General features: G+C 37.0%; 1 protein-coding gene across 1 annotated transcript in view; it reads left to right on the top strand.

Moving 5' to 3' along the window:
* Window positions 1–1,629: 1,629 nt before the first annotated feature.
* The window catches only part of NOX3 (NADPH oxidase 3), a gene marked incomplete at both ends in the record, with an annotated part of 35,257 nt that continues 20,800 nt past the window's right edge, over window positions 1,630–16,086 (top strand). The window contains 6 exons of the mRNA XM_079532745.1: window positions 1,630–1,674; window positions 2,341–2,436; window positions 2,653–2,763; window positions 4,338–4,422; window positions 11,654–11,799; window positions 14,727–14,908. Coding sequence (XP_079388871.1) covers window positions 1,630–1,674; window positions 2,341–2,436; window positions 2,653–2,763; window positions 4,338–4,422; window positions 11,654–11,799; window positions 14,727–14,908 — 665 coding nt within the window. The remainder of the gene's footprint in view (window positions 1,675–2,340; window positions 2,437–2,652; window positions 2,764–4,337; window positions 4,423–11,653; window positions 11,800–14,726; window positions 14,909–16,086) is intronic.

Below are 16,086 nucleotides of genomic sequence, written 5' to 3'. Positions count from 1 at the left end.
GAGTGCATCCAGGGATGGGCATCCACATCTTCTCTGGGCAGCCTGTGCCGGTACAAATGGATCTGGGGGAAAATGCAGAGCGTCTATCATGGCAGGGCAAGATAGGAGCTAAGACCTGTTCAGGACCTTTCTTCAGAAGCTGCTGATCACATCTAAGAGCAGCCTGCCTGAGCAGCATCGGCTTCCTTTCCCCAAGAGGATCAACTACTGTCAGTTACATGATGTACCAAAGGAAAGGGATTTCCCTCTTGACATGTGCAGGAAAGGAAATGAATTATTCTTCTCTATTAGTAAAGGAAAATCAGAAAATGTGTTCTTCACATTGATTATAATTATGGTGCTGGACATTCAAATAACCACTTACAAAAAGAGTCCTGGATAGACCAACCTCATTCTCTGATAAACCTGTCAAAAGGTTTTGATCTTGCTGAGAGGTACTGAGTCCTGCTGACTCGCATTTGCAGGTGGCTCATTAAATCCTCACTGGAGCAAACCTCTGAGGAGAAGGATGTTGAACATCCTCTAGACAAACTTGGATGAATAGGAACATCTGGTTTTGTAAATAAAAACAAATCCTGGAAAACATCATAAGATTTAACCCTGGAAAGTGTTTGTGTTTTGCATTTGGAAGAGCATTTTATTTCCTGAGTACCTCAAGAATAGCCAAAGCCATCACTTTGTAGACAAAAACTGGGAGCAGGGTCAGGAGCAAATGAGAGCCAAGAGGAAGGCTGCTCTAGCTGTGTGTGCAGGAAACAGACCTGGCTTCTCCGTAACCCTTCTGTGCTAAGACTTCTGAAACAGATATTCCCACCTCACTGAAAATGGATGGATGCAGCTGTTGTTTGTGAAGCTTGATAGGGAAGACCAGAAAGAAATTACTTGTTCCCTCTCTCCTCCTAGTAGTGAGAGAAAGAATGCTATACGCACAGTTGCACCAAACTCTCTAAGCAGAACATTAACTGCTTATTTTATCCCCTCAGTCACCTGAATGAAAAACATTCATGCATTTCCACATTATCAGTTGCAAGAAATTTAGAAGAATGTTATAGAGTCACACTTTATTTTGACATTTGTGAGTCCTGACTGAGCGACTCTGACAATTCCAAAAGGCTTTTTAGCAATTCTCCTCTCTTATATACACATAAGGGATGCTCACTTTTGCTAAAAAATTAATAGATGTATAATGAAGAATCATTATATACTGCTCAAACAGAAAAGTGAAAGAAAAGCAAAGAAACAAACAGAAAATCCCATCACTTACTACAAAAAAAAAAAAAAAAAAAAAAAAAAAAAACCAACACCACCAACAAATAAATGCCAGTAAAAAAAGAGAGCAATGTAATGACAGCATCTCTCATTTACTGAACAATAATTTTGTAGAGAGGAAGTACTGGACAATGACCAGCATTTTATTTACACAGGTCATGAGACATGTCACTTGGGTGATCTGTTCTTGTCAGGAAGATTTTAATTAGAAAATTCCTGGAGGGCTCCTGCTCCCACTACGTGCTTATTAACATCTAAAGACAAAAGGAGTTACTAGAAAAGCCTGAGGAATGGACAGAGAACTCAGGTTACACTGGAAGGCAAGACTTAGCTGCTGCTAGCATAGAAGAGACACTCAGAATGGCATGCTGGATTTTGAATGAAAAACTCTCAGTCCTATTATTAGTGAGTATATTTAGAGCTAAAATCCTAATTGGATATATATAAATATTTCAAGCTTGTTAAAGGCATTTTATGGTTTGCTTAGAGTAATACTCCCGAGCTAAATGTAAAGCTTGCTATAAAATATTCAGCAACCTTTTTACAACTAGTCTTAAAAACAATTTAAAGTCTTATTGTTTTATTTTTAATTATTTCTAAGTCTGTATACATTAGACCTCAGATAAAGGGAAGGGAGGATTGGCATTGTAATTCAAATTATATTACGTATCATTTTCAGAGGTTTTGGTCAGATGGGTATGAAGAGTAGAGAAAGGAATTTCCTCAGTGTCTAACTCGCTCTGTTTCTGGAATTCTTTAATTTTAAGTTTTATTGCCTTTTTAGACACCAGGCTAAGCCTTGTGTTTAAGATCAAGTTTACCACCACACTGTAAATGTCATCTGTATCCTCTGTTGGGGACGTGGGGATAGGGCTATAATCCTGCATTTGCTAACAGATAGCCTCATTCCAGCAGGCATTTGTGATTTCTATCATCTGTGATCAAGAGATGCATTGCATGCTTATTTTGAAGTATTTCTCAGATACTTTTCAAAACTATAACCATACCTAGCTTTATATGCATTAAAAAATATTCTTAGTTTCACTGATCTGCAGCCTATCTGCTTTGTAGTTGGTGTGGCTGGGCTTGAATTTATATCTGTTTATTGATACCTTCTGCTGGTATGAAGATGAAGATGCTTACATTTATACACGGATTATGCTGGGAGTAAGTATGAATTTGATTGTTAAAAGGCTCCACAAAAAGAATGAATGTGTAATCTGATTTTATTCACATCTTTTTATGATATATGTATTTTTTATGCTTAGCAGTAATTTTCTCATATAAAAGTATTGTGTTACTGTAGTGTTGTCTTCCCTTTTTTTTTTTTTATCTTCTGTTCCAAACTTGTGATCTAATTTCTTTATACTGTTATATGCACAGTCAACCTTGGCTTGGGCGAGAGCTTCTGCAACGTGCCTTAATTTTAACTGCATGCTAATCCTGTTACCAGTCAGTAGAAATCTTATTTCATTCTTAAGAGGAGCAAGCACTGTAAGTATCATCTCTCAAATAGCCATATTATCCTCTCCTTTTCATTTCTGTAGTTCCACAACATTGTCCATATCAAACATTTTCCAAGGAACCTTAAGTTTTGATAGAGAACTCTGTACACTATTGCCTAGCTATTACCATTTAAATTGTCAGTACTTATGACTGAGGAGAAACAAATTACTTGTTTAACGCAACACTCAATGCAACGCTGATTTTGGCAGCCACATAGCACAGTGTCATGAAGTGAAAAGTGAGGAGCGACAAAAAGGGGTTGTAAGAATGCAACTCAGCCAAATATAGAGAATATTCAAATATCATGAGTATCCTACGTGGCTGTAAAGAGAAAATAAGTGAGAGGAAATGTACATATAAACATGTCACAAGTATAATAAGGAACATGCCTAAGCCCTTTTGTCTGAGTGGAGACCATTTAGTTCTTCCCTTCTTGTAAGCATGTGTTCTCTGTTTTTGAGGGGTTGTCTGCTCAGAGGCATTTACATTAACCTTGGCATCACACATAGGAAGTACTTACGGCTTTATCTCTACTAGCTATAGCTTCAGCTTGCAGTGAGTTATGAGAATAAGAACTATTAGAATTCCAGTATCATTTGTTTGGATTATCACTGATGATTTCACAACTCTGATAACAACTGGAATTTAGAAATCACAGCATTAATTTATTTTATTGTCAGATGATTCTTATTTTCAGTTCTGGTGGTGGGTTTTTTTTTGTCCTTTAAAGTACTGTAACATTTCATCTAGTCTTCAGACCAGGAATCATCAATGTTTTTTGACTATTTGAGTCCAACGGATCTGAGAATTAAAAAAAAAAAAAAAAGTCCTGAATTTCTGAACTAGTTTGTGAATTTATATAAAATATTTGCATGCCCATTTAAATGCTGAGTAAGAACTTGGAGAAGCGCTACTCTTCTCACAGTTTATCAATATTTCGATTTTCTAAACAATATTCTGCACTAGGCAGGGTTCTGGTTCCAGCATGGCCAGAACAAGACGAACCAGTGCCCATCAGAGGCCCATCATGGCACCCTGCAGAGCTCCAGGTTTTTGGACAGTTTATTACTTGGGAAGCAACATGGTTACACACATGGTTACACGCCAGGATCTTTGGCACGGCACTGTGCCAGGACAAGCAAGCAATCCAACCAGCCAGCACGTATTTCAGGGGCTGACATGGGCCTGCAGGTGCTTCTGAGGTTCCTGCAGAGACTGTTGGCTGAGCTTGCAAGCAGCAATGGCCCAGTCTGGTTGTAAACACAGCCATCTCTGGTGCTCTTATTCCAGCAAATCAGTTGTCAGCTCAGATAAGCTGCTCAAGTGTCATAGAGGAAAGCAGTTTTGCCCAACCTGAATTTGAGCCCCTTCATAAGCTGAGTTGTTTTAAGAAATCTTAGATTTTTAGTTGCTAAACCAAAAACACTGACTTGAGCCCCAAAGTTAAGTTTGAACCAGAACTTCATTTTTAGATATACTGAATTCCTCTAACCTCCTTTTCAAAATGGAAGTTGCAAGTAGTAATACGAATGATATAAAACAACTTTTGCTTTTTTACCAAGTGCTGTGGAGGAGCACCAAGGAGGCAGCTTGACAAAAACATCACATTTCACAAGGTGGTTGCCTATGGAATAGCTGTAAATGCAAGTAAGCTTTTTTGTTGTTGTTGTTGTTCTTTGCCTTTGAACTATTTTGAATTTCACAGTGATTCTGCATAATGTCATCAGCTCTGACATGTGCTATTTTAGTACTAGCATTTGATAACTGCATCTTTAAATAAGTCAGGAAGTCTCATTTCATTAACCATTTGTAATCCTTTCAACTTGGATAATAACTAATGGTTGCCTGTTAGCTGATTTGGTTTCAATAACTTTCATTGTACCCCTTAGAGCAGATGTCTGGAGAGATGAAATAGCGTTATAGACTGATTTCCTAAGGAAATGATACTTATGAGTTACACTGTTCATCTGTCCACTGTTAAATCTTCTTCAGTAAATTTTCAATCAGGTAATAAATTTCATCTGACTTTGAAGCAAGTAGCTATCTCAAAATCATTAAATTCCTACATATTTTTAAAAAGTGGAATATAGGTACAGGGTAAACCTGCATCTTGAGATCTCAAGTTTTCTGTTGATCCCTTTGAATACTGATAATTTGCCAGGCTGGGACAAAGACAACACCCTCATGTTCCCCAGATGGTTAAAGGATCTGGGGGAAGAATGGAGCTTGGGGAATTTAGAAGACACATGGGGAACAGGGATAGCGTGGGGAAGAGCAGTGTACAGAGAAGGAGGAATAAAAGGTAATACGAAAGACATAAGTGCATAAAGATGGGGAGGTATCTGGGAAAGGTGGCATTGTTCTCTTACAAAAAGCGATGGAGATGCAGGAGGTAATCAGGGTTATTTATAAGCAAAATACATTGTAGGGTAAAAGTATTTCCCCTAGGCTGGCTGTGAGGGTGGATCTCAGTCCCAAAATACTTTGCAGTCTGTGTGTAGGAGCTGCTTTCCTTTGTGTGTATGGGCAGTCAGTGTCCCCATATATTGAGGACAAACATACGGAGTTAGGATCACTGTCAGGAACCAACAAGTAAAATTTGTTCCTTGTATTAGCATTAAAGAATTCAGAGCAGAAGGCGGGCAGATGAAAATGTGCATCCTATAGTATATTATGATGATTTACTTATCTGTCATATTTATTCATTTATCAGAGTTCAGTTTCAGCATATAGCAGATTCCTATAGAACGGAACATTGCTTCTGTAATTAACAAATCAACCCAGGAATGTAAACTAACCAGCTTCTACTTGGTGTATAATTTCTAATGCTACAAAAAGAAAGCAAAACTGCAAAAAGCTTTTATGTTTTTTGGTTTTACATTCATATGAAATGTTTCCTGCTGCATTAAGATGGACAATTTGGGAAGTACAAATCTATTAGAAAAGTGATTACTTTATGGCCTCAGTACTTCCAAGACAAACACATAGACCTGATATGTAATGACAGAAAGCATCGCTATTTAATTCTATAAATTTCTAGGGAGAAAATATGGGGTTGGGGCTTTTTTTTGCTTGTTTGGCTGGTTGTTTTTTGTTGTTGTTTGTTTGTTTTCTCTTTGGCCGGTTTGACTTGATTTGGTTTTGGTTTCCAGAAGAAAAAAAATGGAGTTGATGAGACAATTGGAGAATAAAACAAAATACAGACAAGTTTGATTTAAAAAACGAACAAACAAACAAAAAAAACAACTTAAAAAACAGCACTTCCCTAACAGAAAAATGAAAAGAAAATATAGATTTTGGGAAAATGCTACATCATTGTGTAGTCAGTCTTGGGTAAAGAACAGCCAGAAACACGATTGTCTAGAATTAAATTTCAAATGCAAATAATAGAATAGAATAGAATAGAATAGAATAGAATAGAATAGAATAGAATAGAATAGAATAGAATAGAATAGAATAGAATAGATCAATCTATAGCACATACAGTGAAAAAAACTAATATTCTCTCTTTTCAGATTAAAGAATAAGTGCCCACAGATATATTGAATCCCTTTTTAAAAAGCCTGACTTTTAAAATGATGTGTAAATAGATGCCATTTTTCTATCAAGTGACACATTTATCCAAGTACTATTTCCTTTTGTTACACAGAAGCATAGTCAACTCTTATTAGACTATTGCAATTTAGTAATTGTTAGTTAAGTGAATGTTCTCCCCTGTATGATCAATAGCCTAAATGTGGCAGCAAGAAGTTAAACCAATTTGCAGATCAGATCAGTAATCTTATCCTCACAATATAAAATTGTAGACTCTTTTATTATTAAAGTAACATGCATTCATCTCAGCTTGCCAGGTGGTGTTATTCCAGCATATTTATTTAATAGCATGCTAAAAATAGTCAGTGTGACACTAGTATTGTCTGACTTCTTGCAGTCAGCCTGCTCAGCTGAGGTGCGCGTGGCCTTGGAAAAAGTACATCTGTGTCTTTAATTTTTCATCAACTCTAATACAAATCCAAGAGCAGGCTTTAATTGGTCAGGTCGTAAAGGGATATAATTAGAGACTAGTGGAAGAGGGAAGTTGGAGAGAGAAGAGAGGGTAAACAATGCTATCTATAATCAAGGGCATCATTGAAAATTCAGTAAAGGGATTTCTGCTTAGTTTGTTTTCCTGCATTCTGCATGCCTGTCTGTGATAAGAGCTGTCTGGGAGTTATTCACCCACTAATAAATCTTCCTTATGGATCTGTAATTCTGCTGGAATAAAACCACTGTTTCACGCACACCCAGTCTGATCAGTGCAAATCATTTTGTATTTTCTAATTTCTAAAGAGGCTTTGCAGTTGAGAGCTGGTGCCTAAAGATATCTACAAGAGATAGAAAATAACATTTTCTACAATTCCATTTTCTTACTACACTGCCTTTACTGTCATAAAAAAGTACGTTTGTACCTATTATAAAGTGGGCAGTGCTGGTGGTACTTTTTTACTTTGGCATACAGTGCATGTTTTGAAGAACAACTTATTTGTTGTATTGTTTTGATGCTTGCAGAAAAGTTATACAGATCCACTCCTGCAACAGTGGTTGAATTATGATGTGAATAAAGCTTAAGAAGTTAAGGGATAGTAGGAGAAGGACAGTGGGTTTCTTTGTAATTAGTCTGCTTGGAATGGTGCTTTCTGCTCCTTACAAATTCCAATAGTGTGATTTTCTTTAAAAATACACAAAATGCAGACAGAAATATGGAGGTGCCAGGTTTGTTTGCCTTGTGACAAGCACTGAAAAATCTATAACTGAAAAAAAAAAAATCAAGAAAACTTTCCACTTTCAAAAGTATTTGAACAGTGTTTGTAGGTGAAGGCTGTTGGTGGTCTGAGTAACTTCTTTGCATATTATTGAGTTTTCAGGAAATTTTTTTTTTAAAATCTCACGTAGGTTTGTTTGTCACTCTTGTAATTTTCACATAACCTATGCATTTTTAATCCACAGAGAAAGCACAGAGCTGAACTGAGGGATCTATGTAACCAGACATAAGGCAGTGGGTTGCAAAAGAATACAGGTTTGGTCAGGGGCAGACTCATCTGTTCTCAGCTTAAGTTCCCATATAGCTGCCCTCCTCACCATGAGCTGAATGGTCTAGATTTGACCCTTTAATTTTACCATGAGATGCTGGTTAACCAAAATGCTTGACTGCTAGTTGCAAGCTTCAATTTGATTATTATCCTGTACAGGCATGCAGAAAAAGAGAGAGAAATCTTGTTCTCAGATAAACACATCCAATTGCTGTTTGGCTCAATGAGAGTTGTGCATGCTTCACTGATGGCACAATTGGCTGAATAAGATGAGCTAAATTGACCAGACTTTCAAGATAATTTAATTACATCTCTTTGTTTTTAAGAATATGTACAGTAAACACCCTGCTCTGATAGCAGCTCTTTTTCTCCTTCACTCCTTCCAATAAAACCTTTTATTTGATCTCAGAGGTGGACCACATTAAACATCTCAGGGTCAAATACAAATTAATGCATATTAAGTGCTTCAGAGGTTCCAGATGTTGTTAAAAATAATAGTTGAAATCCTTCAGTCTTCATGCTCAGATATAAAAAGAAAACTCTTTAAGTGATTGCATGATTTATTTTGTACTTTATATTTAGTCATGCAGAATGAGGAAAATATTGAACTGAAGATTCAATACTGAATACCTGAAACTTTGCTCTCACACTTACCTTACCTAAGCAGTGCAGGGGAAAAACAAAACAAAACAAAAGACCACTTCAGCAACTGTAAATGCAGATTTCAGCAATTTGTACATAAATTTTGAAATTACTTGGTAAATTCTATGCACTGTAGATGCAAAGAACCTTCAGAAAATGTACTTTAGGAATGTAAAATATTTTAGCTAATGGGAGCATATCCAGTGCCAGACTTTTCAGTCCGCTACAATTACTGAAAAAATGAACCACATTGAAAATGGAATTAGATCTTTGCATTACTCTTACCATCCAGCTATAATTCAGTTTTAGACTGCATCATTTTTTCCTGGCAGCGCAGAAAAACAACATCAGAAGTATTACGCTAATGACACTCAAGGCAAAATTTAAGATCATGGAATATTGGGGTAAACAGACATATTCAGTATGTTGGCTTGAATGTTAATATTTTTCAATGTATCATTATATTGTATATGTTAATAGTTACCACAGAATAGCTTGAAAGCAAGACCTATCCTGTTCATTCTGGGAGTCTTCCACTCTTGTAATACCTTCCACCTGCTAGATGAAAGCTGGAGAGAATATTACCCAGAAGGAAAGATTTCCAAAGAAGATTGTGGGATGCTGTTTCCACTGACAATAACATTTACAGTAAAGCAGAACAATATACAGTTGGACAAAAGAATGTATTTTAATAGCTTACAGAAAAAAAAACCTCACTGGGTTAAGTTGAAGAAAACAGATTCCTTCTTCCAGGGAAATCTGGCAATATCATTGCCTTCGGTAAATCTTAGGCTAGAGGTTTTCTTGTGAAATGAAGTCTGTTCAACCAATACAATTATTTTTTTGCTCAGGGTCGCAAATACTTTGCCAAGGAATATGGAAGAAACTACTATCTCATCTCACTTTCAGCACTCAGCATGTAGCAGGTAGCACTCAGTTTCCTGTCACTGCTGACACAACTAGAATTTGTACAAACCATGTGCAATCCCACACTTTGAGGAAAGTGCAAGATTTCATAGCATTCCAAACAACAGAAATGTCTTCATTTTGTATGAAAATTTCACAGCGTGCCATATCCATTTTTTACAGATCTATATATTTCAAAGGTGAAATAAAGTAAGTTATGCTATGAATACAGATTGAAATCTCCAAATCTAGTCAGTGTTGCTACTCTAAATGAGCGAGTGTAGTCCAAAACTTACAGTTTATGCGTTTCAGGGAACTGTGTTGGTAAAATAAAGCTAAGGATTCCAACTGCATAAAATACATTTGATCCTGAAGATGTGGTGAATATTTATACCATGTCAGAGTTAGAGAATGACAGAACGGTTTGGACTGGACGACACCTTAAAGCCCATCCAGTTCCAATCTCCTGTCATGGGCAGGTTTGCCACTCATTAGATCAGGCTACCCAGGGCCCCATCCAAACTGGCCTTGACTACCTCTGGAGATGGGATATCCACAGCTTCTCTGGACAGAGATGGGTTATAAAGCACTTTAAACACATTTGAATTCAATTTCCATCCTGATGAAGCTATTCTGATTTGCATAAATTTATTATTCATTGGTCCAAAAATTCAGAAAAAATTGTGTAAAAAAATTCTGTACTGTGGGTGCTCAGTTTATTCACTTCAAATGTCCATGCCAATAAACAACTGATTATTGTAATTAAAGGTTTCATCAGGAAATGGTTCACAAGAGAATAACCAATCAGCCTAGTGACTTGGACAGATACTTTGGTTTAAGTTCCTACTTTAAGTTACATATAATAAGTATTTTAAAAAATGTCTTTCATTCAAAAATGACTCACCCACTGAATGCCTAAGCATGGGGCAATGAGATAGAGCAGGCAAAAAGAAATGGTGGGAAGAGTTCCTAAAGCTAATATTGTGCTTTGTGTGAAGTGTAACTTGACAGTCAACAAAAGTGCATCTGCTGCTCTAGAAGGATCATATCAGAACTGAGTGGAAATAACCTCTCTCCAGCCTGGACAGATGGGCTAAGCTGCCGTTGGAGGACAGAGTGCGATCTTTCACTTTTTTGCACAGGCTACTTTTAAGTACTTTCATGTTCTGCATTCTTCCTTGACTTATATTCCCATGACCACAGCCCTCTCCACATGTTGTTTAGGAACCACACAGGCAATAAGAGAGCTTATTATGGATCTAAAGGACAACAATTAATAATTACAATATACAATTACAATTACAATTACAAAAACAGCAATTACAAAATCTTGAAATAGTGTATGGTAATAGTGCTTTTGTAAACATCTCATTGTTTTTCATTGTTGGTTTTCATCCTTCAGTATTTAATGTTTCACATTAATTGCACCTTTCCCATAATGGATTTTAAAATCTGTCCTACCGAAAACTGTGAAAATGTGCTCCTAGTTTGATTATGATTTTATCTGTGTTAATCTGTCATAAAACAAGGGTTTTGTTCCCTCTTTGATCAACTTTCTACTTAGAAAAAGGATTATGAGGAAGTTTGCTTATGCATTTTTTAGACTAGTCACTTCCTATTCCTTTGGGAATCATGCTAGAAGTAGAAGTAATGAATGCTGCTGAGGACAAATCAGAGCTAACCCTGTGATTCAGACTTTTTCCTTAAAATCAGAGTTCCTGTGTGATGCCCAAGCTCCACCAGCATATTGTGATGCTATATCCAGCTGTGGGCAGGGGAGGATTTTGAAAGCGTCTCTTAAATCTCTCCATTGCAAATCTATGCCTAAAATGGACAAGATAGTGTCCTATGTAGCAATATTAGACCTTGGTATATATTAGAATATTCATGAAAAAAAAAAAAAAAAAAAAAAAAAGAAAACAACAACCACAAACAAAAGTGGATTTTTATAAATTTTCTTTTAACACTTTAAATCCCAAGGTAAACAGCTTTATCTCATTTCTCAAGTGGTTGCCTGGGATAACACTGAAGCCTGCAGGACACTCAATTGTAAACATGCAACCCTGCAGCTGTTGTCTCCAGTTTGAACCAGTTGTTCAGATAAAATTTTCCTTTTGCTGTCAGTTTACTCTATTCAAAGCTCTCGATTTATGCCCAAGCTTTTCAAATAGTCAAGCAGTGCGTGCTTAACAGAACTGCTTCTGGCACTGAGGATACATACGAGCATGTCTATAGTCTTGTGCCTCTCTTCTCTCATGCAGCCATCCACATTGTTGCCCACTTGATCAATATAGAGCGGTATCACAACAGCCAGTCAAAGGAAGCAGGGGGGCTGCGGAATAAGCTTTCTGGCCTTGGCAAGAGGCCAAATGAAAGCTTCTTGAACCCAATCAGGACCTACGAAACAGTAAGTTGTCACTTTTCGGTTTTCTTCATGTAAAAAGTTTTCCTCTGTGGATCCTACTGTCATGAAAACTATATTTCAAAGCCTTTTAACCAAAGCAATAAGGTGCTGCCAGAGGTTAACCTCAATTTCAGCTGAAAACACTTAGTCAGAGATGCATTTTCAGGTTATTTAGCTCAAAGAAACGCCTATCGTATTTTAATTAGTTTGCCAGGAGACAAGTAGGGGGAAGGCTAAGGGAACTCATAAATTGTAGACAGAGAAATAAACCTGCAAGGAATTTTAAAAACTAAAATAAACTGTAAATATATGGAGCAAACACAACTTCTTTCTAGCAAGAAACAACAATTGAACAGCAGTAACACACGACATTGCTTCCACTGTTGCTATTTGTCTCTCCCCATGGGATATCTTCCCAGTTTGAAGGTTGCTTCTGCCCTGTTACAGAGTGGGACTGCCCAAGGAAGACACGTCCAACAGCACCAAGAGGCTTGCTATCTAGGGGATGCAGTGTATGGGGAAGCCTGGCATAGTGTGTGCAGGACTATGCATAACTCTGTCCTGCAAATGAATGACTCAGTTTTCCTTGGGGAAATAATGATACTGCGCATCCCTCTTACTTACTTGGGTACCTTGTAGATCTAGAGATCTTCTTTGCAATACTCACAAGATACAGAAAAACACATCAATTCTGCAATGCATGCATGTAAAACACACAAAAGTTTCTCAGCTTTATCCCTTACACTATTCATCAGACACTATATTACTTTTTGTGTATAGTCTTGTACGCTGTTGTGTACTCTCAGGCTACACAAGCCCCTAGTAAGACTCCCACATGTAATGTTTCTACATTTGAGGAAATTCCCACACACCCAGCTTGTGGTGAATGCTTCTTAAAGACCATGGAGTGGGCCCTTTCAATCAGAAACTAAGTGAGATGATGGCTGGACAATCAACAGTAGTCTTTCATAGTACTTTTCAATTATAAGGCATTTTGTCCCTTTTTTTTTCTCTGTTCTTCTCCAGCTTAAATGTGACTTTTGCATCTTTCTAAACAAACAAATAAACAGTTATCAAGTTTCAAGAAAAACAAGCAAATTAATGGTCTCAAAATTATGAGTACAGAAGCTTTGATGTTAGCATTGACAAAGTAGCCAGAGCAGAACAGTGAGGAAGGACTAAGCTGTGTCACCTCTGAATAGCTGGTGCCTACACTCACCACATGCATGTGAAATGTTTCTCCAGAATAGAGCAGAACTCACAGTACTGAATGGCAACCCACTGCCTTCCAGTACGTATTTTTTTTCTCTGCTAAGCCTTTTCATAGTGATGCAATTGAGAGGTAGGCTTCTAATTAACATTAAGATCCTAAATATCCTTGAAAAAGAAAGCTAGCATTTTCAGAGATTTTATCCAGATTTCTCACAGTAATATGCCCCACAATTACTTGCTAATTTACAGCCTCAATTATACTCTAACCTCTAATATTTGTATTTATCTCCCACTTGTATTTCAGTAGCTATACTCAGAATTAATAAATTATGAAGGAAAGCAAAGTGAAGATTGCTTCTAACTTCAGAGAGGAAAATTCTGAGTGCAACAGCTCAGATTTCCTTTCCAATTCCATTGTAACCCTGGAGTAGAAATGTACTAAGAGTTTTTGATGTTTTTCCTTGTTTCATCTCAACATTCAAATAGACAGTGTAGTGGAAGTGTTCAAAATATCACCTAGATCAATCCTGTTAATATGTAGAAGGGTCTGAGCACACTCTTCACAGGCACCAATTTGAAAATGTGCTGTGTGCAGTCGAGTGTGAATATTTGAAAGGATGATTTTACTGTAAAAAGTGACAGTAAAAATGACATTGTGGAATTTTATCACCTCTAGCATTTTGATATCAGATGAGTTGAATTTACAAATACCATGTGGATTTTACTTCTACTGTACTAGTAGCTGTAGAATCAACTCATGATCCAGCAGGCATATTCAGTTTCCTCCTTCCTGAACACCAGCCCTAGAAAAAGAGATATATACTTTGCAGGCCAAGCAGAGGCTTTATTTATACTCTGCTGCCATATTTAGCTTCAGTCTCATCTTGCATGTGAGATTCTTACTGCTGTTCTTCATGATTCACTTTACAAATGAGATCAGCATCTGACTGTTGTGTTCAAAATATGTCTTCATTCTCACTTCAGTTTATTTTAGTGGGTTTAGACAGATGTAACAGACATTCGCTGATGTCTGTGAGTCACGAATAAGAAGGAACATGCTTTGGCCCAGAATATTAATGTAAAGATGTGAATATAAACATATATTTCAGATACTACATATTATCCTGTGATGTACAGGTAAATGTAAAGAACATGCGAATAAGATATGCTATTTAGGTGAGAATATGCCATTTTTATATACCACTAAAAGACTGCAAAAATCTTTGAAGTAAAATAAGCACAAAACAGACCCACACATTCCAAGTGACTTAGCATCTCACTTTATCATCCTCCCACGAACAACACAATTGTTAGAGCTGTTTTGGTTATTACATTTCTAAGCTTAATCTTCTCTCTCATCTGTTTCCTTTTTTTCTTCTGAGATGCTTTTACATAAGATAAACAGGTAAAAGTACTACTGGGACTGCCTGATTTCCCTCCTTTCAATTCCTCAAACAAATAAGTGGCAGTGAACATTTATAAATCTGTATGGGATAAGCCCAATCAGAAATAGAACAGGTGGATGATTTTCCATGCTTTTCTGAAATGAAATTGAGGTTTGCCTTGCCTGAAAGTCTTGTTCTGAATTTGTTCCTATTCTGAAAATGTAACATAAAATTTAATTTAATATATAATAGTAAGAACAGTGACATTATTAACAAAGCAAAAATGCTACTACGAACAGTATTAGTAATAGTAATAATGTATGTTTACTCTAGAACATAACAGGAGAGGTACTGACCACCATAGCTGGAGTAACAGGAGTTATGATAACTGTGGCTTTTGTTCTGATCGTGACTTCATCCACAGAGCTCATCAGAAGGTTGTGCTATGAGGTGTTCTGGTATACCCACCACCTCTTTGTGGTTTTCTTTATTGGTTTAATAATCCATGGTACAGGGTAAGTACCTGCATGAACTACATGAGGTATGTGTAAAAGTCTGAGATGAACACAATCCAAATCTTTCACTCTGTGACTTTCTAATAACAAACTGTTGAGATCTTTGCTTGGAGACAGGATGCAAAATGAAAACCTTCTGAGATTTGTACACACTACTTCTCCAAGGACTTTTCTGTGTTTTGTGTGTTTTTCTTTCAAACACTCTTCAGCTATTTCCCTGTCATATGATTTGCAGAATCAACACATTCAGACTGAAGGAACTTCCATCTCTGAGAACTGGGGGTGTTACAGATCAACTTTTTATTGGCTCCAATTAATAGGAATACTCCTTAACTTCATAGCTCTTGTAAGGCATTTTTCAAGAGAGCTTGTACAAGCTTGCTAAGCTTTCTGCATTTCTGCACTTCCCCTAATTTTCCTTTATCTTCCCTCTTCAGTAGTGTTACTGTGAACCTCTAGTAGTCCATATACATGCTCATTTTAATTCAGATAAGGCGTGTAGTTTTGAGGCAAATCTTGCAGTCCTTCTCCCTATGTTTTGGTTCATATTATTGCACAACATTAGACTGTACAACGTAGAGTGATTGAAGATGAAACAATACCAACAGTTTTGTCTCTGTGTTCATGAGGCCAACGTAGATCTAGTCCGAAGTCTTTGGTAACTCCCAGATGTGCACAGAGGGTTAGGCTCTCAACAAAACATGCTTTGCTCTTTTCCTGCCAACTACCTGGTGTATACATGGCCTGAAGCTATACTAATACTTTTCACATGTCACAATATCTTTTTTACATCTGTTTTATAAAACATTCACATAGTGTTGACTGCCTCTGAAGTACGTACAGACCCTTGTTCTTTGACACATGGGAACTTCTTAGCCCACTGCAATGTGTTCACACCCATTCCTTCAGGGAGCATGGAGTTATCACGAGACAGGTAACAGGCTGGCACCATGCTTTGTGCTGTTACTTTCCTCACCTCCTTTCTTGTTATTTGAGATCTGCTACATTTAGTTTAACCTCGAACGGTTCCTGGAATTGGACCAATTGATTAGTCCCAAGATTCAGAGGCACAGCTTCAAATAAATGCTGTAAACTCTATCCTGGTCTAATTAAAAAGCATTCCTTAATTCTCCCCTTTAAATCTGTAAGGATCCAATTTCAAGCAACCTTTGAAGAAC

The sequence above is a fragment of the Tetrao urogallus genome (genome assembly GCF_951394365.1).
Source record: "Tetrao urogallus genome assembly, chromosome: 2".
Lineage (NCBI taxonomy): Eukaryota > Metazoa > Chordata > Aves > Galliformes > Phasianidae > Tetrao > Tetrao urogallus.
This window is presented reverse-complemented; position numbering and strand designations above follow the sequence as displayed.